The sequence below is a fragment of the Pantherophis guttatus genome, chromosome 7 (assembly GCF_059756535.1).
Source record: "Pantherophis guttatus breed Tessera chromosome 7, ASM5975653v1, whole genome shotgun sequence".
In the NCBI taxonomy this organism is placed as follows: Eukaryota; Metazoa; Chordata; class Lepidosauria; order Squamata; family Colubridae; genus Pantherophis; species Pantherophis guttatus.
Genome location: NC_142069.1, coordinates 46,370,894 through 46,397,402, shown reverse-complemented (window position 1 = coordinate 46,397,402; position 26,509 = coordinate 46,370,894). Strand labels below are relative to the sequence as shown.

Here is a 26,509-nt window from a genome sequence, read left to right as displayed (position 1 = left end):
TTGCAAAATGAATAGCATTTCATTCTAGAATAAGAAGTGAGAGAGGGTTAATGAATGTAAGTAGTCAGCCATAGTTTTTCTGTGATGAAAGATGTTCAATGTTGAATTATTTATAAAGAGATTTTATAGATCAGATTATTCATATGCAGAATGATGGTTATTTGATTTATAAAGCATGTAGTAGAGTTTCTTTCTTGTTCTGAAGCAACCACAAAGCTTCTTATGTGCATTGCTCTAGGACAGAGTCATCAAGGTGAAATAGAAAGTTCTTTGCTGAATGAAGTTAAGCTATGGAATAATAAAGTCACCCATGGTTATAATACAAGTAAAACACTCAAGTCTATTTCAGTGTATTAGTTCACAGAAAAATAGCAAGCCATATGTTGTCCAATCTCAATATGCAGCTTGTTGGCTGTGGCCTAGCAAAAAGAACTAGCCACCTTAAAATAACTGTAACAAGAATTCTAAATCCAATCGGTGTGTAATTTATGTACCATACTTTATCCAAAAGATATTTCTAAATTTAAAATAATTTATATTTCCAGTGAAAAGAAAGATTGGATAAATAATAAGAATGTCACATTGTTACCATATTCTCAATGTATCTAAAATGCTCCTTCAATTTTAAAATAGATCATTTAGGAAAAGCTAGTGTTTTTCAAATACAACTATAGAGAACTAAATTTTAATTCTAGTGGTGAAAAACTATTAAGCAAGATAGCAATAACTTTTAATAAAGGTGCTAAAGAAGGTATCAACATTCTGAAACTTAGATATAAATTAAAAATAACACACTTCAGCTTTTTTGAAGCTGATCTTTTTTGCTTTATTTTATATCAGCATATCAATGAATTGTCTATGAAAATGGACGTGGATGATGTACTTTGCAAAGCAGAAGCTGTTTCTATGCAGATGATGAATTGCAAGGTAAATAGTGAAATGTATTTTATAAGCATTCTATGAAGAAATCATGCGTTGTTCCAACTTAACTGTTCCAACTTCAAAAGGTGGACAACAGTGTTTGGAAATATAGAATACACAGAGTGATTGCCTATCTTGCTGCTACTTTTCCTATGGCAACTCCCTCTGTCTTAAAAAAAAATATCATTTTTATATTGCAACATTTTGTTATACACTATCCAGAGTCCCTCTAAGGGAGAGATGAGTGGTTTAAAAATGTGAAAAATAAAATTATACAAACAAATAAATAAATCTTACTTTCAGATTTTGCATTTCCTCTATTAGGAAAACATAATGGGTTGCGGAATTCCTTGAGACTGAACCTTTTTCCCTCCTTTTTTCGTTAACTTCAAGGTTGTGTGCACACGTGAGACAAGATTAAAGAAAAGCAGTAAGCCATATTAACGTGCAGCATTTCCCCATCCTAGGAAAATAATAAGTTCTGTTGCAGTATTGTGACTCCTGGCTATTGTATTTTGTTGCTTTTTTAGGGCTACTTGCTACTCACTTTTTCCTATCAAACAATAAATTGTATAATTTGATACTTCATATACCTACAATTATAAGTCATGTTTATTTCATTTAATTTAGTTCTGCATTAGGAAGTCTGGTGTTTTTGGTTTGTTTCAAAGCAGGGTATAAATCGAGAGGAATAACATCTTAGCAATCAAAAAGAACTTTTGTCTTTTCTTTTCTTCAAAGGAATTACCTCAAGCAATTTGTGAAATTTTGGGATTAGAAAATAGTGCTATGACAACACCAGATTCAGATGCTGGAGAAGATGAGGCTGTTGATGGGATGAGTTGCCTTGCATCAGCATATCCAAACATCTCTTTGCCTGTTGCTGCTGCCAACAAAAGAAATGAAAGAATTCAACAAGTGATACACATAGACTCCACAAACTAATGCTTGTGTAATTGGTTGTATTGTTTAACAGGCAGTTAATTACAACTGTTTTGTTTCAGGCATTTGGGTTGATATTTTGAGTTTGTGTCGACTAAGCTTTAATGAATTGGGAAATAAATCATGTACTGTAATACTTCTGCATCAAAGCTTTACATGACATTATTTTTATAGTTTCTTTTACCAAAATAGCCTTCCGTTTTTCCAGTAACATTCCTTAATACATTTGTATGAAAGTGCTTTTTTTTGTCTTCAGTGAGATGAGAATCAGGCAGTGTGAATGACATGAAATAAGGGATCTATTCCTTGTACTTTGAAAATACCTGGGCGTGGATAGTTTTTGGATATCATTAAAGTGTTAACAACTCTTCTATATTATTTCCTAAGTTAAGTTGGAAACTTCCACAACATAGCTTTGTAAATGAAAGGATTGTGTTCTTTTTCTAATGTTTACAAAAACACTAAGTATTTGTGCGGACTGAATGTAGATTCAGAATGAAAATTTACATTTGTGAAGTCTGATCCTGAGTTTAGCATAATCTAGGATTGCATTTTTACATTTCACACCTTTCTTATGCATACATACTTATGCATTCAGACTTTCACATGTATGAATATTAAAGGATAACTCTATTTTTGACTAAAACAACTTTGGTTGGTAATTCAGACAATTTTGTCCAGATTTTAATATACAGTTCAAGCCTAACTATTTTTGAAAATCATTTTTCTAAATAAGGATAAATGTCTGAATATATTCTGGTTCTCAACTTAATATTCTTAGCAAGGGTTTCTTGCTCATTTAACTAATAATGTTTATCTTTGCTGAATAGTAGTATTTCTGTTTAATAATAACCAATCTAAATTGCCTTTATATTAGACTAAACTTTTTGAAAACATAAAAATAAAGATGAAATTTTAATTTCCTTCCTTTGGTTCCGCCTAAGCTCCCTTTGGTAACACAACAAAATCTGGAGTTTCCTAAGGTAGACCATTACATGCATATGAGAAAAATATAAGATTATATTATGCGATTATTTGATGTTTTACAGTAATGTGAAATATAATTTCATGTATTTGTTTCTATTTGAAGATATTGTACATATTATGAAATAAAATGCAAAGTTTACTTAAAGATTTTTAATTAAGACATATTTAGCTGAAAACTGAAAAAAGAATTCCTAAATTTCCAATGTTTCATGAGAGGCATTTAGTTCTTTTATGGCATAACACTTTGGTTATAAAATGAACAGGCTAGTGATAGAAAAAATTAAATTCTTTGTCCTAAAGGCATCACTGGAGTTGTATTCGTAAATAAACAGTTGAATTATGGTTTTCTGAAGATAAGCTTGAAAACACAAATGTGATCCTCATAACATTTGTCAGGATCTAGAAATCCATTTTTCATAATGACATCCTAATCCATGTTCTGGCAATAGAAAATCTGGCTTGCTTTTTCCAATATGATTAAAGGTAGCAGGGTAGCTGTAGGAAAAAGGGAAGGAAATATTAAGTCATTCCCAATTATCAAATGCAATCTGTCTCCAAAAGATTCAATTTCTTGTATATACATTCTGAAAAAGAACTTATTGAGAGTAAAGAAATATGCTCATTATTTTAGTTGCTCAAAAGATAAAGCAAATTGTTGCATTAATGTGAGAGAACTGATGAAATGGCAAGTTATTAACACAGATATCAGAAGGTGAGATCTCTGTAGTCCTTGGCTTTAATTTGTTTGGAATTCTTATCTTTTATCAGTTAATAACAAAATACCTCTAAGCCTACCTCTAGGCTTTCATTTCCTGCTTACAGGAAATAATTTTTGGATTATCTTGCCCTTTTTGTTCTCTTTAGCTTTTACATTATCATGTTAATACAATTGCAGGATTTTTTCTAATGCTGATTCCAAAATGAACGCAAAGCTGACATGGAATCTCCCCCCCCCCCCCCACACAGAGATGATTTCCTTAATACTTGCAACATGCAATGTGGAAATCTGGAAAGCGTAATTAGGATATTTATGCACATTGTAGGAATTCTGATTTTTTCCATTTTACTTATCTTACATGACAACTTCATTATCAAAACCATGTTGTATATGTCTCATAAAAATAGTCAAACTGATTTGGCATTGAAAACAACTTGAGTAATTGTAACATGATAGCCCCAGTGATAATACTTATTTAATAAATATCTGACATGCATAAAGTCTGTCTAACTTAAGTCAGCCAGGTAGAATCAGAGGAGACTGTTAAGGAAGGTAGTCCCACCATTTACAGTAGATGCAACCACAGGCATCCTCATGCAACCAGATTAGCTCTTCAATAGACATAGGAGTCAGACTTTAATGAAGTAATGAACATTATGGTATCTGTCCTATAATGAATTGTTAGAATTCTAGAAACCTACATCTAAATCATGTGCCAAAGTTCTGGGAATTTAGCCTCACCTGTATTTGGTTAAGGAACACATCCATGACTCTTAAGTAGAATTGCCTAATTAGATTCTTATTTCCTGGGATTAGATAATACAACTATAATATTTAAACATTTGCACAATCTCTACACTTTAGAATTTATTCACTAAGTAAAATTTATTTTTATATATGATACTTCAATAAGTAATAGAAGGATGCCTTTGGTCTAATGTCAATTGCTAATCTCAATCTTTCACACAGTTGCCTCATTTATATATTCAAAGTAGGTAAAGGAGGAATGGTAACTCACTAAAACGTCTTTATAATACTTTTAATTCTGTAATCACACTCATTGGATTATAGCGTGAAGGCTTCTGACAATATTAAAACACTCCTGGGAAAAGTGTCGAATTCTCTTTATTCTTTTTAAAAATGTAATGTTTATTCAGTGACATGAAAAGTGCATTTCTTGTTAACTGAAACATCAAGCTGCCCATCTTGGTTTGAGTATCAATCTTTAATGGAGTGCCATGCAAATGTTCGAATGGCTTTCTTAGAGAAAGTGCTAAACCGTTTCTGAAGTCTACTGATAAAAGTATAGTACTTTTAAAAAATAGTACAAGTCCGACGAAGCAAACAGAAATTGCTAGTTGTTGTATAGGAAGACAAAAGAGGAGTCAAGAAAGAAGTGTGCTTCTCTGCCACTTTCATGTGACAATCCACATCAGTCTTTCATCAGTTCTTCACGAGGCGTATATAAACCCTTGCTGGGGGAGGTGAGAGGCGCTTGAAGTGTTTCTTGTTCAGCATCAGAGTGCTGAACAGCTGGACAGCTCCCTGCGGGCAGCATTGCAAGCCTGTTTCCTTCTGCTCCGAACAGAGAAAACACAGTAGGGCTCCCACCATGCAGCCAGCAATGATGATGTTCTCCAGCAAATACTGGGCGCGACGGGGCCTTTCACTGGACTCAGCTGTGCCTCAAGAGTACCCATTATCCAGGAATGTAACTGTAAGTATCAAGCGTTTAAAGATACCAAACCATTATCTTGTCAGATTGTTTTAGAAATGTTCAGGCATTTCCAGATGACTGTTCTTTGGGGCCTTTTACTGAACAAATTTATTTGTTTGCTTGCTCAGAAAAAGCTTAGGAATCACCCCTTTCTCTCTGCAACACAACTGTCTCATTACAAATTATCTTTTTTTATATAGAAGACATTTTTTGAGACAAAACTTTCATTTGATTGTAGCCTTCACTTTTGTGATGAATGTTCCTAATGGTGGAAGTTAATTCAGTCTTACTTTCTCTGCCTTGAATGTTTTTTAAGTCCAAATTTTCTAGCCACCTACAGCAACTTATATATATATATAAGTACATTTGAATTAGTAAGATTTTCTCCCAGGGAAAGCAGTTGAATTTACATATAAGATTAAAAAAAAGATTGAATGCATTGCTGAAATCATAAACACAGGGATGGCAGTCATTGTGGCTGTCATTTAAAATCCAAACAGAAGGTTATAATATTTCAAACTATGGGAATACATAGTATATTACTATTACTACAACAAATAATATTAATAATTAGATATAAACAATGTTATGATCTGGCCCTCTATTAAAAAGATAATAAAACTTTTCTTGAAAATTCAATCATATGTCTTTGGGCTTAGTTTTATACATAAAAGTAGACATGCAGAAGAAACAAAAAAATCTACCTTACTGTTATACACAGCCTTTGTTATAACTTTAAAATGTTTAACCGAAATAAATATTTAAATTCTACACATTTTACAATGTTTCCTCAAATAATTTAAGATTAAGAAGATGGTTCTTGCTCTCTGAGCAAGGCGTTAGTGTCACAAAGTTATTTCTCTCTGTGTGTTTATACTTCCATCCATCTTTCTCTATCCATTTCTGTCTGTCTCTAGGATGGGTGATGGTGATGATGTTTCCTAGAACAGCCCTATTGGTGGCTGTTTTCAATTTAGCAATCCACAACTATATTGTGATTCTGATTATGTTTCCTTCTCAAACCGGTTGGCTATATTGTAATATAATAGACTTATACTTCTGTATATAAAGTCTCATAATGTACACAACTATATGTGTCTTATCACATTCACATCACATTCTCTGATTACAATTTTAGCTTCTCCCAGAAAGTACTTCATTTTCATAAAAACTAAAAGTGCTACATCATTTTTTTAAAATGAATATTTTTTATTATAGTTCAAAAAAACAAAAAAAAACCAAAGACAAATGTATAATATATAATAGTATAATATAATTCTGTCCACTTGCTACATCATTTTTTATTTGGGTTAAAATAGGCAACATTTGAGAGGCTGATCTTAGGTATATTTTTAAAAGATCACTAAAAATACACTATAAATATGCATTTACAGCATTTTAAAATATCCTATAGCTGTATAATCACTTGATTGTGATGAGTGCTTTTTTAAAGCCAAGCGTGGTTTTCTTAAGTCAAGTCTAGCACATTAGTTCAGTTGATAATTTAACAGCAGTTACTTTGTATTAGAAATTTGTAAATTTATCTAAGAATATTGATTGCTGTGAACAACACCATATCTAACTAACATGTTTTACTAGGTTAGAACTGTACTGCTAATTTCTATATTGGTTTTCTTGATCTTCATGGTTTTAGGTGGGCAAAAGGAATCATCACAATTCTAAATGTTGTTTGAAATGTGGTAGGAAAACAATTAAATGTGAATTATTTTTAGGACGAGCCAAAATATGAATATGAATATTTTTGGGAAGTTATCAGTGTAGATTATTTTCCTCCTCAAGCAAAATAAGATACTTGTTATTTTTTATTTAATTGTAGCACAAATGGATAGACTTGTGTTAAACTGATTGAACTTGGCCTGTTCAGTTAGGAATCCTTCAAATTACATGGATAATTATTTTCAATTTGGAGGATTACTTGCAAGCCATATAACAATTGAAACATTTCTGTTTAACTTCATGCACAGTATAGCATCTGTTTGGGAGGCATAATTGGATTGAGTTTCTCAATTTATATACCTTCTATTCATATAAAAACCCAGAAAAATACATATGGTTGTCATGACAATTTGCAAATCTTTTGCAGGCTATGTGTACCAAGCAAATATATTTTGGGGGATTATTTATTTATTTTTCCAAGGAATAGGTTTTTTAAAATTATAGTCAAAGACCTGAAAATCTCAATAAAAGAATTTTTTTATTGTTTAACTAACAATAAAATAGATGTATTTAATCTTTAAATAAAGATTAAATGGTTGTAAAATGATAAAACTAAGATAAAAGAGTTCAGTTTGATAAACTCTACGTGCAGTAAAAATTTTTGCAACATTGACAGAGATTACATCATTTTGGTCAAATGACAGTAAATATCAAAGGTAAATTTAAATTTGAGTGGCCGTAACAATTGCAATCTATTCAAAGTATTTGCCACTGCTTATGTGTCCCTACGAACACTTTGCTTTATTTTTAATGCTAATTATACTTGAGCAACAATAAGGAATGGCTTTCAGTAGATTTTAAAAACTCTCCTTCCTACATTAGCTGTCTCATATGATTAAGGGAATTCATTGATGTTAATGGAAATAGCTCTAATAAATATCCTCATGTTAAAGGATACTAAATTCTTATCAACCAGGACTGAAGCATGCTAATGTTGATGCCCATTGAAATTATATGGAGATATATGGCTTGCTTTTTGCAAGTTTACTGAGAAGTGATAAGGAAAAAAATAGATATGAATGACAAAGGAGATTGTATTGAAGAAACCAAGAAAGGAACGGTAGAAGGGAAGTTAAAGGAAAATACTGTCATGCACTTTACAAAGCAGCAAATACAGCTTTATTGCTCAGCATTAAGTTGAAAAGGAGCCTAATGATTACAGATCCCTAAAAAAGGATATCTGTATAATAATAATTATTATTTTTAGCAGAAAAATAGATCTACAATTTTTTAACTCTAACCCCTGTAAAAGATATTCAAATGATGTGACAAAAATCTTAGTATATCCTGTGATAATCTATAAAAGTGAAAGTTGGATTTTAAAGAAGCAGAATAGGAAGAGCACAGATACTTTTGAACTTTAGTGTTGAAGAAGACACCCAAGAAAACCATAGACAGCCAAGAAAACAAACAGAGTCATCAAATACATCAATCCAGAGTTCAAATGATGAGGCTCAAGTAATCTTACTTAGACACATTATGTGAAGACCTAGCTGTCTGGAAAAGGTTCTAATGCTAGGAAAACTGAAAGGGAAAAAGAAAAAAAGGATGCAAGGTGAATGGATTCAGTTAGAGTAGTACACCATGGGGAGAAAAGGTTAGAAATAGATCATCAGGGAGAAAATCAATGTGATCATTTGGAGCTACTTAAACAATCAAATCAATCAACACTAATTTAATTGTCTTTTTATCTATCCCACTTCAAATGAATGTATATTCATGATTCAAAATTAAGCTTCCTAAGAAAAAAAGGCAGAGATAGGATGGCCTTGATCATTCTGAAAATACTTTAGAAGTTGTTGTACCCTTATAGCAGAAATATGCAAGCTTCATTTAGCCAAGGGCTAAAATATTAAAATGCTAAATATTACTATACTTAAACTGGGAGTAACATCCTGCAAAGTGAAAGGGTATAATAACAACTTTGATTTAAAGCAATCTAGGTTTAAATTATACTACTCAAGTTAATGTTTATTTTTATTTATTTAATTTTAAAATTATATCATTCTACCCCAGTAGAAAATTCTCTTCCTTCATCTCCATCCAATAATTTTAATTCTTTGATTATAAAATTAGGTAAAAACATTAAAAATGTAAGAACTGTAAAACAAGAGAAATAGTAAACTTTGAGGAGGCTCTGGAGGCATCATCCAGGGCTTTGTGGGTAGTACAAGTTCTGAATATCCAAGTTATATATCCTAATTAACCATGTGTTTGGAAGTAAACAGCTTTTTGTTAGATTTGTTTGTTTGTTTGTAGGCAGGTAAAAATAAAGATTGAAACCTTTCTATGTTGGAAATATTCAGAGGCTGTTCAATCTTTTCAGTCACAAATAATGACTGATATGAGTGATTGAAACAGGATAAGAATTACTATTGGTCCACAATCAAAGATCCAGCTATTAGATGCATAATATTAATGTTTTTTTTAAAAAAATTTGATTTATATGCTGTCCTTCTCCGGAGACTCAGGGCGGCTTACATGTTCTGTAAATTTTATTGATTCCCCATTTGGCTCCAGATTAAAATAAAAATACTTGTCCATGATTTTAATAGCTTTGTAGATAATGATTTTGTTATGCAGAAGAGAGTAGCTGTCCCCCATGTTTGTTCATTCATTCATTCGTTCGTTCGTTCATACATCATTCAACATCATAACATTGTTAGCTTCTGTGTTATAGCCTGTATATTTAATTTCCTGTAGAGTGTCCACTGAATAGGTTATTATAAATATAATAAACAATATCTTCTCTTATTATAATCAGTTTCATAATAAGTGAGACTAAATTTTCTCTTCCTTCATCTCCATCCAATAATTTTAATTCTTTGATTATAAAATTAGGTAAAAACATTAAAAATGTAAGAACTGTAAAACAAGAGAAATAGTAAACATTTTCATAATGTTATGAAATATATCAATATATAAAGTATGAACATTTTGAATAAAAAACTACTAAAAGCACATTAAAAAAATTATATGTATATTTTGGCCATTTAAGTAAGCATCATATTACCAATCTTGTTTCAATTCTTTTTCTCCAGATAATAAATGTTGAATAAATTGCTATGGTATCATTTAACTGTTATTTATATCTAAGTATTCTAAATTCCTGCTACAGATGGGCAATGCTGAAAGCAAACTAATTCATTCAAGCATGTGATCAAAGATTTCCTTAATTAAACAAAGTTAATTGTGTTTTAATTAAAGTAGTGTAAGGGCATTCAATGTTGATGAAAATTATGAACAACAATTTTTCATCACTTTGACATAGGGGATGTGTTGATTTTCCCAAGGAATTATATTTATATGAGACATTTCACTTTGAAGAATATCTGTGGAGATTCTCAGTCATCCAGGTCATAGTTGACTCAAAGATGCTTTTTCAAAAGGCAACAGAACTGTTTTTTCCTAAGGAAGAAGAAAAAGACGTTTTGCTTCTCATCCAAGAAGCTTAATCGAGTCTGGCAATGGAAAGATTAGTTCTGACAGGATGGGGGAGGGGGTGGAAGGATCATATTCCTTTGTAGTCATCTGATTGTTAGCACTCTCCCTGAAAATTCTTGAGGCTACTTGTGGATTTATCTGTGCCCTCAAGGTCACCTGTATCAGAGTGCAATTAGAGGTGGAATCTTCTTGAAACTGCTTCAAGGGCTGTGTTGTAGACCGGAGATAGGTAATGTCATATCCCTCCCCCTCTGTTGAGAGAGGGCTGCTCAATTTTAATATTAATGGCCTGTCTCTTAACAGAGACTGTGTTAACATTGGGCAGTCCTCTCTCAACTGATAAACCCCCAAATGGTCTCAAGAGCTTTCAGGGAGAGTGCTAATGACAGATGACTGCCAAAAAAAAAAAAATCCTTCCACCACCACTACCCATCCTGTCCAGTGGCGGGATTCAATTTTTTTTTACTACCGGTTCTGTGGGCATAGCTTGGTGGGTGTGGCATGGCTTGGTGGGCGTGGCAGGGGAAGGATACTGTAAAATCTCCATTCCCTCCCCACTCCAGGGGAAGATTACTGCAAAATCCCCATTTCCTCCAGATCAGCTGGGACTCGGGAGGCAGAGAATAGACAGGCCAGTCAGACGTGGTATTTACTGGTTCTCCGAACTACTCAAAATTTCCGCTATCGGTTCTCCAGAACTGGTCAGAACCTGCTGAATACCACCTCTGATCCTGTCAGAACTAATTCTTCCATTATCCTCACCATCCTTCCAGAACTGTTGAAGTTTCTTGGATGAGAAGCGAAACATCTTCTTCCTTAGGAAAAAAACCGTTCAGTTGCCTTTTGAAATAGAACTTTTTAAGTTCACTTTGCAGAGTTGTCCTTCCAAGTTTTCATCCTACATAGAAAGATGCTTCAAGCCTGTTTTGCACTGAGCCTGTAAGTATGAATTGATATTTTTAAAATATGTACAGGTAATCCTTGAGTTACAACTGTAATCGAGCCTCCTCATTATGATTCTAAGGTGTTATGGTCATAAAATAGGTCTGTCAAGTGATTTACTTTTTTTGTGGTAGTCAATATCCAAATCGTTCTTTCATTTTATTGATCAAAGCTTAGGAAGCTTTCTCTGTTCTTTCACACATCCAAAAAAATGCTTTAAATTATTGCTCAGTAAAACCATGCATTTTGGCCTTCCCCCAGCCTATTGGAGACCCACTGGAATGAGAAATTCAGTTGCAAGCAAAAATGAACAAATCTTTCCAAGACAATAAAGAAAGTGCAAATTATATTTTCTATCAACTACTTCTTTTATAATTTGAAAATTGTGCTCTTTGACTCTTTCCCTGGTATTCAAAGGCACCTGTGATGGAAAAGGGATGTAATATTCTGCACATGATTCATGTTTGAATTTATAATGTAGACCTCAGAATCCATAATTGTTTTCCAAAAACATGGGAAATTTTTATTTTTAATTGGGAGCAAAATGTTACTTTTAAAAATAAAGAAAAACTGAGATTATAACAGCTTTCATTCCACAATGCTCTTTTGTTAATTTCATTTAGAACAATCTTTCATTTATGTTTGCAACCTATAATTGCTAACAACCTGTAAAGGCCCTGAATGTGCTTTTTAAGAGAGAGGAAAAAAAAAACTAAGCAAAACTTCACTTTTGAAAGAGCTATATAAATTCTAAGATCAAATAAAGGAAAGGTTAATTATTGTTGAGGGGTACGTGAAAATGCTTGTGATCTGTATTTTCTTTCAGCTAAACAAAACAAATTCTGGTAGAAGTGATGATAAAAAGGCTAATAAAGGTACGAGCAAGAATGAGTCAACATCTGAGGGTGGCAAAACTGCTGTGGTGTTTTCTTTAAAAAATGAAGTTGGTGGCTTGGTAAAAGCTCTCAGACTTTTCCAGGTAAAAATTATTTTACTATTTGTTTTCATAATAATATATTGATTGAAAAATGTGCATCGTGCTTGTATAAAAGATAATGTGCATGGTATGTCTATTACCGTAAATCACAAGGCACTAGATTCACTTAAACACAACAATCCATTGATTAGTGAGTAATCCAGCTGAGTTCACACATTGTGCTTGGCCATTCCACGATTTATCATTCAAAATGGCTTGGTTTGCATAATATGAACAATTAAAGTCAAGCAAACCACATTACAGCATAAAGTGAAGCTAATCATTTTATCGTATATTAACTGCAAATCAGAATCTTGCTTCTGACATGCTAGAAGTAATTGTTTATTATGAGTTGGCTTAGCCTGTACTTTCAGTTTTCTGAAATCATATATTTCAATCTTAATAATAGTTTTGGAATTATTAATATCCTTGGATACCAAGATTGGTAGCAATAGCTAGAAATGTTTTCTGTTAGCTCCAGCTCCAGCTCCAGCTCCCATACTCATCTAGAACAGGGGTCACCAACCTTTTGGACCTCAGGGACCACTAAATTCATAATTTTAAATCCCGCAGACCGCTAATACTAATCCAGTGCACCACTCGCTGAAGCGCCTGGATTCCTAGTGAGGGGATGGGGTCCTTCAGGTACTTAGTTTGGCCATCTGTTTCTGCAACCTTAAACACTCAAAGAGCCATTTGGACCTGTTTCCCACAGAAAACAAAACACTGGGATCTCTCATCTCTCTCCCCCACTCTTTGTCTGCTGTCTCTCTCTCTCTCTCTCTCTCTCTCCCCCCCCTCTTTCTTTGTCTGTCTCTCTCTCATCTCTCTCTCTCTTTCTCTCATCTCTCTCTTTCCGTCTCTCTCTCTCTACATCTCTTTGTCTGTCTGTCTGTCTATCTCTCTGTCTCATCTTTCTCTCTCCCTCCCTCCCCTCTCTTTGTCTGTCTCTCTCTCTCTCATCTCTCTTTCTCTCTCATCTCTCTCTCCCACTTCTCTTTCTCTGTCTGGCTGTCTGGCTGTTTGTCTGTCTCTCATCTCTCTCATTCTGATTCTCCAATGGTCTCTGGATCTCGTGCGTGGTTCTTTGTTGGTGCTGGATGTACCTTGGTCGCTCGGGGAGATACACAACCTGCTCTCCGCCCCAAGACACTCGCCCAACCCTGTTGCAGCTGATACTCCGCATCGTAATGGGCTCAAGGAGAGAAGGGGATGCCGTCTCCCCCATTGTGAAGTGCACTAAATTTAACTGCACTGCAAGAGCAGCAGGCAGGCCATGGAGGTGCCAACAGCAGCAGTGGAGAGAAACGTCTGGGCTGGGCCGGAATCTTGGGGCTGAGAGGAAGTTGTGCGTCTCCCCAAGAGACCAAGGTGCATGGAGCACCAACAAGAGCTGGAAGAAATGCCCGCAAGATCCAGCAAGAGATGAAGCTTTACTCCCGCAATGGAATATGGAGTGAATCTCCATCCCACGCCCTTCCATTCTCAGGCCAGGCAAGGAGTGACTGGGACGGTGAGGGGCAGGGACAGCCAGTGGTGTGATTATCCAACAGGAAGACACAGCAGGGGGAAGAAAGAGCCGCTGGTTGCCAACACCTGTTGCTTCAGCTCACCTGCACTGCCACCCCCCTTGCACCATTACCTCATTCCGGCCAGCAAGGGCTGCACTACTCCTTGCACATTGCACCTCCTGCAAAATTGCAAGTTGCATGTAGCTCCCTCTACGGTGGAGATTTCAAGCCCCACCACAAGCTGCCTGGCCAGTCCCATATTCCAGAGCTCTAGTCACAGGACTGGCCATTGGTCATCCTGGACTAGCTCGGGTGCGCTGCAAAATTTTCTCATGGACCGCCAGTGGTCCGCAGACCACTGGTTGGTGACCTCTGGACTTGAATATTCAATCCTGTCTTCCTCCATTCTTGCTTTAGTTACACTTCTTTCAGCTATTGCAATTTGCTTTATATCACATGAAGATAAATTTCAGAAGTTGGAATATTTTAGCTGAGATTCATAGATCAGCTCTTATGCTATTTAACTTTATTGCCTAGTTATTTATTTCTGCATTCAGTTTAAAATATTAGCTTAACCATTTTAAACAATCATAAGTACCCTGAAGTCTAAATTGAATGCCACATCTAAATTTAAATTTCTCTGGAATAAGTTAACGGAATTCACAATTGCAATTTAGGGTTGCTAGTTCTGTTATTTGATTTGCAAGGGTTGTTTTAAAAAACATTAGGTCTTGACTAAGTTATACATCTAGCCAATGTTATGCATCTGAGCTATTCAGCTATATATTGTAATGTTTTACTAAAATAAAACATGGTATTTCAGTACTTAGATAATGAAAAGTAGTAAGTCTTCAGTTGATAGGGATTTCTATGCTGTGGATTTTTTATCATGCATTTGGCCTTCTGCTTTGGGAAGGTTATAGATGACAGAACAATGCTAGTGTACTACCAAACTATTTCACTTTTTTTCTATTATGCTTGTCATAAATTTGGTATGGGATTAGTAGCATCTCTAGTATATATGAATGATGGTTTTATATGAAATTGCCATGGTAAATCAATTTTAAATTTTAATTATTCTAAGGTATTTATATTTTTTCATGGAGGTTTATAATGCAATAAAGGAGTGAATGCAATAATAATTTTATAGTAGTTTATTTCTGGCTAATGCACAAATAATTAATTTCTTTTAATAGAAATACCTGGATATCTATTCTAAACTACCACCTATTAAGACCTAAGCATTTAATTTCTGCTTTTCCTTTGCACTGGGTTAACTCTTTTTTTCGTCTGTTTTCAGGAGAAGCATGTGAGTATGGTTCATATTGAATCCAGAAAATCCAAGCGAAGGAATTCAGAGGTAGAAATTTTTGTGGATTGTGACTGCACCAAGAAAGAATTCAATGAGCTCATTCAGCTGTTAAAGTATGAAACAAACATTGTGACTCTGAATCCTCCAGAAAACATCTGGACTGATGAAGAAGGCAAGAATATTGTTTCTTTTCCTCATCTGTTTTTTTCCCCCCATTTTATTATGAAATCAACCCAATTGTATGAAGACGCAGAGAAAAATGTTTGATTCCCTTCCATCTCTTTGTTTTTTCCAGAGTTGGACTGTGTGCCTTGGTTTCCCCGGAAGATTGTTGAATTAGATAAATGTTCCCAGAGAGTTCTCATGTATGGCTCTGAACTGGATGCAGATCACCCTGTAAGTGTTTAGAGAAGATCCAGAGAGGCTCACCAAATAATCTACTAATAATGTAGCAAATGATTTAAATGAATGAATGCAATATATTATCTATTTTAAGCAGTTTTGGTCCAATCTGTTTCTTAAGTACAGACCTCACATTTTGATTTGTCTTCAGATGTATTTCTGTCTTTCTGGAACATTCATATGTCAGATTTAGATGGGTTTGTGGATTGCTGCTTCTGTTTCAGAAGTACACTAGAGAACTTTGAGACACAATTTTCATTTCTCTCCATTGCAAACAATGCAAGAGTTATAGTTCTAAATCATAGTGATATTCATGCACACTGCTGTATGAGCTTTTAAAAATATAGATATTAAATTAACATTCCAGGGAGTGTGAGGGGCATATGGAAATCTGGTAACACTCCAGGAGATAATTATAAAGTAGAAATCATAGCATACTTCAGCAGGAATGCAGCTGGCACATAGGTTCTTTGGGTTTTTCCCTCCCTTATTTTTAACACTTTGGCCCCATTCCAGCTCATGTTTCACTGTCTGCAGGCCCACATACTGCCTGAAACCATTGCATCCAAAACTTGAGGAAATTAACCTATTGATACTGTTTGTCTTGCTTTTGTTATTGCTCTGCTCACTCCTCACAGAGTAAACTCAGCTTTTAGTAAATCTTGTAACTCCTAAATCATCCAATAGTAGAGATATAATATTGTGTATTATTTAAAGCACACAGGAACTTACTCTGCAACTATCACTACCCCTACCCTCACTCCCTGTTCTTCATAGGATTATGCTAGAGGTGAGAGTAGGGCTTTCATTCCAATATTGGATATTTTGCACATAGACATTTTGTAATATTTTGGAAATTTGAGGAAGGTGTGTCATATTTTCTCTGGGAACTTTTCCTGCTATCTCAATAATCCAAGTCATGGTAGTCCAAAGGTGCTTTTCCAAATGGCAACTGGACTTTCTTGGTTTTTTACCCTTGAAAATGTTTCACATCTCATCCAAAAAGCTTCTTTAGTTGTTAGTTTTTAGAACTGAAGAAGCTTCTTGGATGAGAAGTGAAATATTTTCAAAGAAAAAAATCAAGAAAGTGATGTTGCCTTTTGGAAAAAAATCATGGGAATTTGCGCCCATGATTGATCAGTTCCTTCAGGGAATGTTGGGGAGTTCTGTGCAGTATGGCTGTATAATACTTTGGATTCAGTTATCCCAAAGGTGTTTTTCAGAAGGCAACTGGACTTTCTTGAAGCCCAATCAAATACTGTATATTTAATGCTTTGGAACCCAAGCTCAATCGTTTATATGCCTCAGCATTGTTTTCTGAGAACAAGACCTCTAAGACCTGGCCTTTATTTTAATGAAATAAAGTCAGATGCAAGGTCAATAAATAAATGAAAGATGTCAGATTCTACATTCCTTTGTTCTATCTCCACCCAATGTCTATGGAGATTCTCAATTATCCGGGTCAGGTTGTCCCAAAGATGCTTTTTCAAATGGCAACTGGATTTTCTTGGGGTTTTTTCAAATGTTTTGCTTCTCATCCAAGAAGCTTCTTCATTTCTTTTTAGGACTAAAATGTTTTCAAGGAAAAAAACTAAGAAAGTCCAGTTGCCTTTTGGAAAAGCATGTTTGGGACATCTTCACCCAAGATCCATGGGACACACAATAGGCAAAGATAACAACAGATTTTTGTCCCCGTTCCACCTGCCCCATAATCATCTTTTAGTATTTGTGAGAGAATTTGAGGCTGAGACTGGTAGAGGAAAGATACCTCCAGTAAAAGTCCTAGTTACTTATTAATGTTGCTTGTTAATGTTATTCTGGTTTTGTCTATTTACTTAGAAATAATTCTAAGAGGCCTTGGAAAGATTTGAAACTTGAAAGGCAAGTTAATCATAACAAGTAAATAATACAATGAGAAAAAAAATCTCTACTTAACAGATATTTGCAATTGTAGATACAAAAAAGATGGAGCAGATTTTGGAAGCTAAATCTTAAACATGCTTGGGGTAACTACTAAAAGATTTCAATTTGGGAAAAGTTGTTTTCCCGCTCTTGCATGTGGGTAAACTGCTTTCAGCTCTGAAGGTGGTATGAATGAGAATGTTCATAAGTATTTAAAACTTGGATGATTTATTTAACCATCTTTTCTATCACTTCCCTGCCTCTTTGGTATAAATTAATTATTTTTATTTGTTTCAGGGATTTAAGGACAATGTTTACCGACAGAGAAGAAAATATTTTGTAGATGTTGCCATGAGTTATAAATAGTGAGTACTCAATATTTTTTAAACTTTCCATTTTAAAGTCTTTATACTCAAATGCAAGAAAGATACGCAGCTCTCTTTTTCTTGAATATAAAATTTGCAATAGGCAGATGGTGATCATTAAGCTGTAACTATTTATATTACCAAATTGGCACGAGGAACACAAAAGTTGAGTTTATTTGGATTGAAATTTGGAACATATCAGTATTGGTTCATCCAACTTTGTTTTGCTTCCGTAAATTGGCCATCTTTTCTAGCCCAAGCAGGATTGAAATTAGGATTTCTGCATGCGAAATGTAAGTACTGTCTCTGAGTTCTGGAACTATAGTTCTTTTCCATTGTGCTTCTGGCCATGACAGCATGCATTTACGGCAATGGCTCAAGAAACTGGACAGCTGGGTTGGATTGAACTGAAATAGTTACTCATGATATGAGTAACAGTAGACCAATTGACTTGATCATTATATCTAAGGCTTAAAAGGGAAAAAGGTATCTGGAGCAAATGCAGCTTTCGTAGTCCTTGATCAGTGATTGTCTTATTCAGTAACCATTCACAATCACAATGAAAATGGCCAACGTCGGCATTTGCAACTTTTGTAGGCAGGTACAACCTTTGTAAAGCAAAGGAAATCTGATGTAAAATCAGAAGTATAGACACTGTTTCACTTAGCAACAGCTTTGCTTAATGACCAAGTTGCCAGCCAATTGTCACTAAATGAGGACTACCCAAACATGTGTTATGATGTCATAATGCATAATCATAAGATTCATCACAAGGAGCCAAATTTGTATTATAATGTATTGTGATACATGCTCTGTCACTTTCCCTCTGTGTCCCCTCAGAGATACTTATAAAAGGAGACTCTGCTTCTTTGTTCAGATGGAAAGGTTGGAAAGGTTGTAATGGGTGGGTTGGCATTCTCCAGGGAAAGTTTAGCTGCATGTGAAGGTTCATGTCTGCTAGTCATCCCTTTTCTGCAAAGAGCAGAGCACTAGCTATTGAGAGAGGGTGGACTGCCTCTACCTTTTCCTGATATGATTAGGCCATTTATTTATTTTTCTCTTTGATATAACTGCCCATGTCATACATGTGATTCATTTGCTTGATTATGAGGGATGTTTCCCCTCCTTTGGGTGCTTGAGTCCCAAGACAAATAGCTATAATTCTGCTTTTCCCAGTGTGGATGTCCTGCAGATCTATAGACATTAGCTATCAAAGTACCCCAACTACTCTGGCAATTATTGGAAACAGTTCTGGTCAGAAAACATCCTGGAAATTGAAGCATAGTCTTGAAAAGGGGTTTGGATTGGGGAGACTGGCTGTATGTTTTGAAAAGACAGATCTTGTCAAGCACTTCTTTACATTTATGGTCTCCCAAAGGCTTTTTCTTCATGCCATATGCTCTGCCATCAGATTGATGGGCTCCTAGAAAAGGATTTATATAAGATGTGCTTGCTTGCTTCCTTATTTATTTACATATATTTCATACAATAATTTTCCCACTAGCAATGTACAGCACTTTCTAGAGTCATCCAACCTTTACTTGTGCCAAAACAGCAGTATGAAGACAGGCACTATATCATATCAATAATGGCTAGGCGGATGGTATGAAAATACTATAAGTCATCAGTGAGGAAATAGTATGCATTTATATACATTGCCTAGTAGCAATAAACGACTAAAAAAAAAATCCAAAAGCAAAATATAATATTAAAACAGAATGATCATAAAACTCTAAATGGCAGCATGGAATTGCAGTAAAGAGAGAAAAATAAAACACAGAAAACATAAACCCTGGGAATGCTTCCAGGGAGTTTATCTAAGCCTGTGGATATGTTGTGATTGGTTGCATAGTTATCAGTTAGATATTCCAGCCATCACAATGCTGAGTGGAACAGAAGAAATTGGGAGCACTGTTTTAATTGGTATATTTTAACATGTGTCATATGCAAATTAAACTGAATAAAGTGTCACAGATAGCTCTAAGGAAATGGAGGATTGAGACCAAGAATTGCTGAACTTTTGATTTTTCTAAAGATACCCACATATCTCATTATCCAAATGTCTGTTATATCATTTGCCATGATGGGCATGCTTTATGCTGGACTTCTTTGCAATGATTTAGCAGTGATATTTCTACTGCCCCACCCAGTTCTGATCTTCCTGCCACATATTGATTACTCTTCTATTGCACATGTGTTAATCTTCATAGCACCTTCCTTCCCTCCTTCCTGTTACTCCATTTCTTGATCTTTCTACCACTTATCTGTCAACTTTTAAAATATTTTTCCAACTCTCATCAGACTGCCAAGCTACCACCTATATCCACAATCCATTTATGTAATATATAGATTTTAAATAGTATCAAATGCCCATGATTCATCATGCACACAAGCACACATATTTTGGAAGCCTGGATTATATTATAAGGTCTTCCCTGGCTCTTTTGCAGGCCTTGTTTTGGATCCAAATGGGGAAATGTAACCTTCTATTTCAGTGATGTGTTTCCAATACTAAGCCTGTATTAAGTAAGCAGACTCACCTAAGGTCTGAGTTAATATAGCGGTCTTACACCACTCTCCATTTTTCATACTGAGCTTCATCTCCAATTATTTTCAGTCAAAAAAATTCAGGCCACATTTTAAAGGGCTCCAATAAAATTAAACTCAATATAGGATTATATAGTTGCAGTGTAATATATGTAAATTTACTCCCAGGCCAATCCATTTGAGTTCAATTGGGCCTTCTCTCACCAAAGAAAGTATGCATAGTAGGCTTCCCAACTTAATTTATATGCAATAATATCAATTCTTTAATATCTTTAATACATATGGAGCTTTTTCTCTTAAATATGTGTCATTTATTCATTCATTCATTTGTTCATGGCAGACCAGGCCCACAGATTGAATTCATTATTATTCCCAGGAGTTGGTAAATTTCCAGCACAACCTACAAATACCTGCTGTTTTGCAATTTTCTTGTCACATAAGTTTCCAAGTCAACCTAATTCCAATTGTGTTCTCATTTTACTTGTAATGGGCCAAACTTCACACTTCAAAGCAGGCACACTCTAATTCTATGTACTCTTCAATTTGATGGTTCCTTTTTCAATTGTGAATCCTTTCTTTCCTTCCCCTCCAACTCCTTTGTGGATTCACTCCATTCCTGAATATTATAAGCAAAGAAATGGAAAGGGGGAAATATTTCTTTTTGTTGCAGACAGGAAAAGAGCATGCCTAAAAGCTTATTAAAATATTTATTTTATGGACATATATATGAAATGAAGAATGACTAACAAAAGAAGAGGGAGGAAATTTGTATTTTACAAACAGAGCTGTTCTTCCCTCTGTATGAACTACCACTGCCTTATTAGCATTTAGTAAGGATTTCCTAAATACAGTACTTTAGTGCATAAGCTCCTGGATATGGTTTAGGAACATTTAACTAGTTTCAGGCTGGGCTGACCTATTTTTTTTTCCTGATTACCTGCTGTGCCAGTTTTTCTACATTTAATGTAAGAAAATAGAAAATGTTGAAATGTGTGTACAATTTGGCTTAATTAACACATGCTAATGAGTAGTGACTCCCGCTATCCCTGGATAGATGATTAGCGCTGTTTTTCAAATTGCTTTAACTCTTTCCACCAGGACAGTATTTTCTTCTGAATGATTACTCTTACAGCACTGTACATTGCTCTGATATGCTGTGACCCAAACCAATGTTCTAAATAGCGGAAGGTTTGGCCCCAGCCACTAGATGAGGCTCAACACATGCCAGATAACAACAACAGTATATACATAACTGTATGATGGAGGCATGACACCCTACATCTGTGATATGTTGTGCAGCATTTGTTTTCATGAAGAATCCATATGCACCTTAAAACTAAATGCATGGTTAGTTAACTTTCTGAGAGAATTAAAATGGAATTTGACTAAACATATATGGGAAGCTATTGGTGAATATAGTTGAATATATTTTAGCTCTGGGAGCTAAAAATTAATTTTAATAATCTCAGAGGAATAATCAATATCACTCCATAAAAGGAGAAGCTAATGAGAAAAGGAGCTAAAAAAGGCAGGAGTACATAATGAAGGAAATGTAATAGTAAACAATTCCAAGGAAGAAGAAAAATGTCAGCAGAAGAAGCCAATATAGCTGCACAAAAAGCTTAGTGAATTTCTAAAACCCAAAGAGAATAGAAATGGTCAGAGAGACAAGTACTTCACCAAGGAGGAGTGCAAACATGAATCAGGAAAACTCATAATTAGATGGTGAAGCAAGTGAAGAAGTAGGACTTCTTTAGCTATGCTCAAATGGCAAAATGACAACAAAGAAAAGGCAGAGCTATTCATCACGTATTGTGGCTTAGTATACTCCAGTGCAGATTGTTCAATCAGCTAATTGGGGAGAGAAGGATGAAAGGGAGGCTGAAGCTTGAGATTGATAGAAAAATGGCCAAAGAGTATCTCTTGAACGCAGGATCAAATTAATGGCATCTTGGGGAATGAAGGAAATTGCCAGTGTGGCTGAACCTTAATGTCTTCAATTGGAAAAATCAGGGGAAGCTGGCAAAATAATAGACGATTGTCAGATGTTGTTTCTACATTTTCTATATGGGATCCTACTATATTTTTTTCTCCTATTCATGACCCAGCAAGCCTCTTTTCCAGAGACAACGCTGTTAAATTATTATAATAGGAACTAGTTATTATATTCTTTTGAAAGACTAGAAATTATTTGTTTACCTTTTAAACTTTTAAACTTTTATTGCTGATTGTATATTAATATTTTTCTGTAAATTTTAACATGTTCAATCTATGGAGCTCTCTTTTTACTATGTTTACTATAATGTGTACATTTTATGATTTGTGTTGGTTATATTTTAATACTTCTTTTGCAACTTTAATAAGAGCTAGATAACTACATTTCTATACAGGACCACCCCCCATCACACACATTTAGCATAACCCGGGATCCAAATTATCATGTAAAAGCAAAATTCAAACACAAAATATGAACAATGTCATTGTTTCCAAATTGCTCACCAAAATATATACCGGGAAGGAAAACCCCCCTCACCTTTTAAAAATTCCCAGCTAATGATGGACATTACAGAATAATGAATCATTAGATTTATTTAGCAGACAATGTTTATTACAACACTATACCTTTTATATATTATGGCTCTCTTTCTGCTTTTCACAAGGTAATGTATAAATTGAATATTAAATTTTGACAGAATTGGTGAAAAGCATGGATTGGACTGACAATCCTTTTAAAATAGCTATTTGGGGGATTGGTAGCAGAGGTGGTATTCAGCCAGTTTGCGCAAACCATTGGGGGAAGTTTGGCCAAGGTCGCCAAACTAGTAGCGATGGCCAGCTGGCCATGCCCCCAAACCGATCCCCTAGTCGCTGCTCTCTCACTCTGCCTGCCATGTTTGTTGCCGCCATGTTCTTTGCACACGTGCATCCCATTGCCTTGCAAGTCCAATGTGATGTGCATGCTCAAAGAACATGGTGGTGATGGCGGCAGCTTTTGCCATGACCTCCAGGACTTTTTGGTGACCTGCGGCCAGCTGCCGCAACCATAAAGTGGCTCTCAAAGATGGGAGGCTTCTTTGCTAGCCGCTTTCCAGCAGTGGCAGCTGGCTGAGGGCTGCTGAAAACTCCGGTCAGCTTGCCTTCTGGACTCTGGACCAGCCGCCACGGAAAGTAAGCAGCCCAAACAAAGAGCCGTGGTGAGGGAGGAAGCAGAGCCAGGGCCACTAAAGGAGTGGAAATGGGGGTGACTGGCGAAGGGAGGGCAGGGGTAAATAGGTGGAAATTCCCAAAATTTTCCTACCTTTTCCTGTGGGCATGGCTAGGTGGGGGGAGGGTCATGTGACTGAGTGGGTGTGGGCATGAGTGACGTCAAGTTGGCCATGCCCACTCAGTCACATGCCCCCCCACCTAGCCACGCCCACCAAATCAGTAGTGAAAATTTTTGAAACCGACCACTGATTGGTAGAGATATTGACAGTTTAGAAAATGTAATTGGACAAACTACTGTTTTCTCAGTGTTTATTTGTTCTTGATTTTTTGTTTTAGTGGCCAACCAATTCCTAGAGTAGACTATACACCTGAAGAAATAAAAACTTGGGGCGTGGTGTTCAGGGAGCTTTCAAAACTCTATCCTACTCATGCTTGTCGAGAATATTTGAAAAATTTCCCATTACTGACAAAGTACTGTGGCTATAGAGATGATAATGTCCCACAGTTGGAGGATGTCTCTATGTTTCTTAAAGGTAAGCATCAAACCTAGTTTCCAGGTAAGGAAAGTACTATAAAAGCAGTTACATAAAGCATGTTAATATTTTTCTCTCTCCTGATATGTCTGTTTGGTAATTTAGTCTTAGAACATTTCCACTGCATCCTTCCAATATTTATACTCCTCCAAATCTTTTACAAATGAGCCTTGGTGGTGCAGCGGACTAAAGTGCTGTTAAGTAGCACTTAGCTGCCAGCTGCCTGCAATTACTGCGAGTTCAAATCTCACCAGGCTCAAAGTTGACTCAGCCTTCCATTCTTCCGAGGTAGGTAAAATGAGGACCCGGATTATGGGGGCAATAAACTGACTTTGTATAAAAAAGAACACCGCTTGGGGGGGCTGAAAGCCCTACTAAGCAGGTATATACAAAAGAATGAAGGCTATTGCTTAACGCATTGTAAGCCATCCTGAGTCTCCAGAGAAGGGCGGCATATAAATCAAACCAATAAATAAATAAATAAATAAATAAATAAATAAATAAATAAATAAATAAATAAATAAATAAATAAAATAGTTTGAAACAGATTTTTATTAGATTCCTCTTTGCTGCTCAAAACATTCTATGTGCATTGTCTTATCTATGTTTAGATAAAGAACACCATGAACCAACCCGTTTTCCTACTTTGTGTGTATCAGATTACTTGTACATACATATATACATATATACAATACATAAGAGATTGTTATGAGTGGAACATACATGGGAAAAGCTGTAAAATATAAACATATTTCTTGAATCCTTTCTGCAAAAGTTCCACTTATTGGGAGACCAGCTAACTTTTGTATTTGAAATCCCTTATGACATGTGAAGCTGAAATAACTTCCATGCTAAAGATATTGCAAGCAGGAATTTTAACCAATAGCTATGACCATAGTGGCATGTGTTGAAATTAAGGACTGGTAGAGTAAAGAAGATATGTTGTAAGCCATCTAGTATATACACAAAATAAAATAAAAATACCAGGAATGGAAAAAAAGCAACTGCAGTGAGCTGGGGAAGAGAAGTTCAGTGTGCTGCTGTGGCCTGGAGGAAGTGGTGGACTGTGGAATCTGGAGGGCAGAGACTACAGGACTGTTCTGGAAGCATTTTTTGACTGATGCTTCATGTGCTGCAGTCAGCAAGAGTTGTTGAAACTCAGATGAAAACTAGGCTTAGATAAAGCAAATGACAAGCTTTCTACTTTCCTCTTATAGTTCTGGTCACTTTGACAGCTCATGAACACTTTATTGCCCCATGCCTTTGATGACTTTGTTTTTCTTTCTAGAGAGAATAATGTTATTTGGGGTCCCTTTTGCAGTGATTCTGAGAGCTGATATTTTTGATGACATATAAAATGTAATGATGGGGTTAGGTGGGAAATGAACTCTGTTGATATTAAAAATACAGGAAAACTACAGTAAAGTACTCTGATAATAAAAAAAATTCAGAAGAATACTATTTCAATTGAAAATAAATATATATAGTATTTAGTTTAAAAAGCTAACTCTGTCTTCTTTCTTTATTGTACCTTTATAACCGTCCTTTGAGTCTTGAGAGGCATATCTTTCAATGGTGCCTTTTGTCTACTTCTTTGTGTCCCTAAGAGACTCCTTTTTTTCCCATTTGCTCAAAACCATAAAAGCATTGGAAGGCTCCATAGTATTCACTCGGCCAAAGACATCAGTGAAAATTGCAGGGGAGATTGGGTGGGTGGGGAAAATAAAGCCAGGTGTCTTTTTTAAAAAAAGAATTTATTAATGAAATAACAAAATACCTGAAAAGGAGTCAGCTTCAAATCACAGGAAGTTTAGCGTGACCCAAGAAAGAGAATTTTCTTAAAGAAAATGGCAGTTTAAAGAGGGGAAATTAGATTTTATATTTGATGCACTTGGAGAGAAAAAGGTTACTTAGAACTTTCTGGTGAGAGGAAAATAACCAACAGGACCATCAATATCTAAGAGTAAGACAGCAGCCACTTCAGACAGTATATTTAGGAGACTGTAGCAATTTCTTGTAATAGACAATGTGTTATATGGTTTTTTATTCATCCACTAGGCTTTCCAGCTGCCTTCAGAGATGGTGGAGCTTACTGGCAATTTTCTTCTGAAAAAAACATTCAGCCCAGTCAGTTCTTGTTTATGAAATAGGAAGAAATCAGATTGTTGGTTTTTTTTTGTTTCAGGCAGCAAAACATCATAGCCATTCCAGACAACTACATTTTAACTTAATTATAGTTTTTGGACCATCAATCACAGTTGTAAAAGTTTGTACGCAGCCCATTGCTATTCTTGGTAACTGATTTCATTGTCAAATCTCTTTTACTGTTAGGAAATTTTTCTACCA

General features: G+C 35.3%; 2 protein-coding genes across 4 annotated transcripts in view; both read left to right on the top strand.

Moving 5' to 3' along the window:
• TBC1D15 (TBC1 domain family member 15) overlaps window positions 1–2,995 on the top strand; it is a 37,053-nt gene extending 34,058 nt beyond the window's left edge. For both annotated transcript variants that reach the window (XM_034402992.3, XM_087874091.1), the window contains exons 16-17: window positions 841–927; window positions 1,663–2,995. In XM_034402992.3, the coding sequence (XP_034258883.1) occupies window positions 841–927; window positions 1,663–1,866 (291 nt within the window). In that variant the 3' untranslated portion in view covers window positions 1,867–2,995. The remainder of the gene's footprint in view (window positions 1–840; window positions 928–1,662) is intronic.
• A 2,125-nt stretch (window positions 2,996–5,120) lies between these two features.
• The window catches only part of TPH2 (tryptophan hydroxylase 2), an 84,924-nt gene continuing 63,535 nt past the window's right edge, over window positions 5,121–26,509 (top strand). Inside the window, exons 1-7 of one of the 2 annotated variants that reach the window (XM_034402994.3) lie at window positions 5,121–5,298; window positions 8,329–8,333; window positions 12,235–12,387; window positions 15,196–15,379; window positions 15,503–15,603; window positions 17,809–17,876; window positions 23,967–24,163. In XM_034402994.3, the coding sequence (XP_034258885.1) occupies window positions 5,181–5,298; window positions 8,329–8,333; window positions 12,235–12,387; window positions 15,196–15,379; window positions 15,503–15,603; window positions 17,809–17,876; window positions 23,967–24,163 (826 nt within the window). In that variant the 5' untranslated portion in view covers window positions 5,121–5,180. The remainder of the gene's footprint in view (window positions 5,299–8,328; window positions 8,334–12,234; window positions 12,388–15,195; window positions 15,380–15,502; window positions 15,604–17,808; window positions 17,877–23,966; window positions 24,164–26,509) is intronic. The other variant, XM_034402993.3, reaches the window with a different exon arrangement.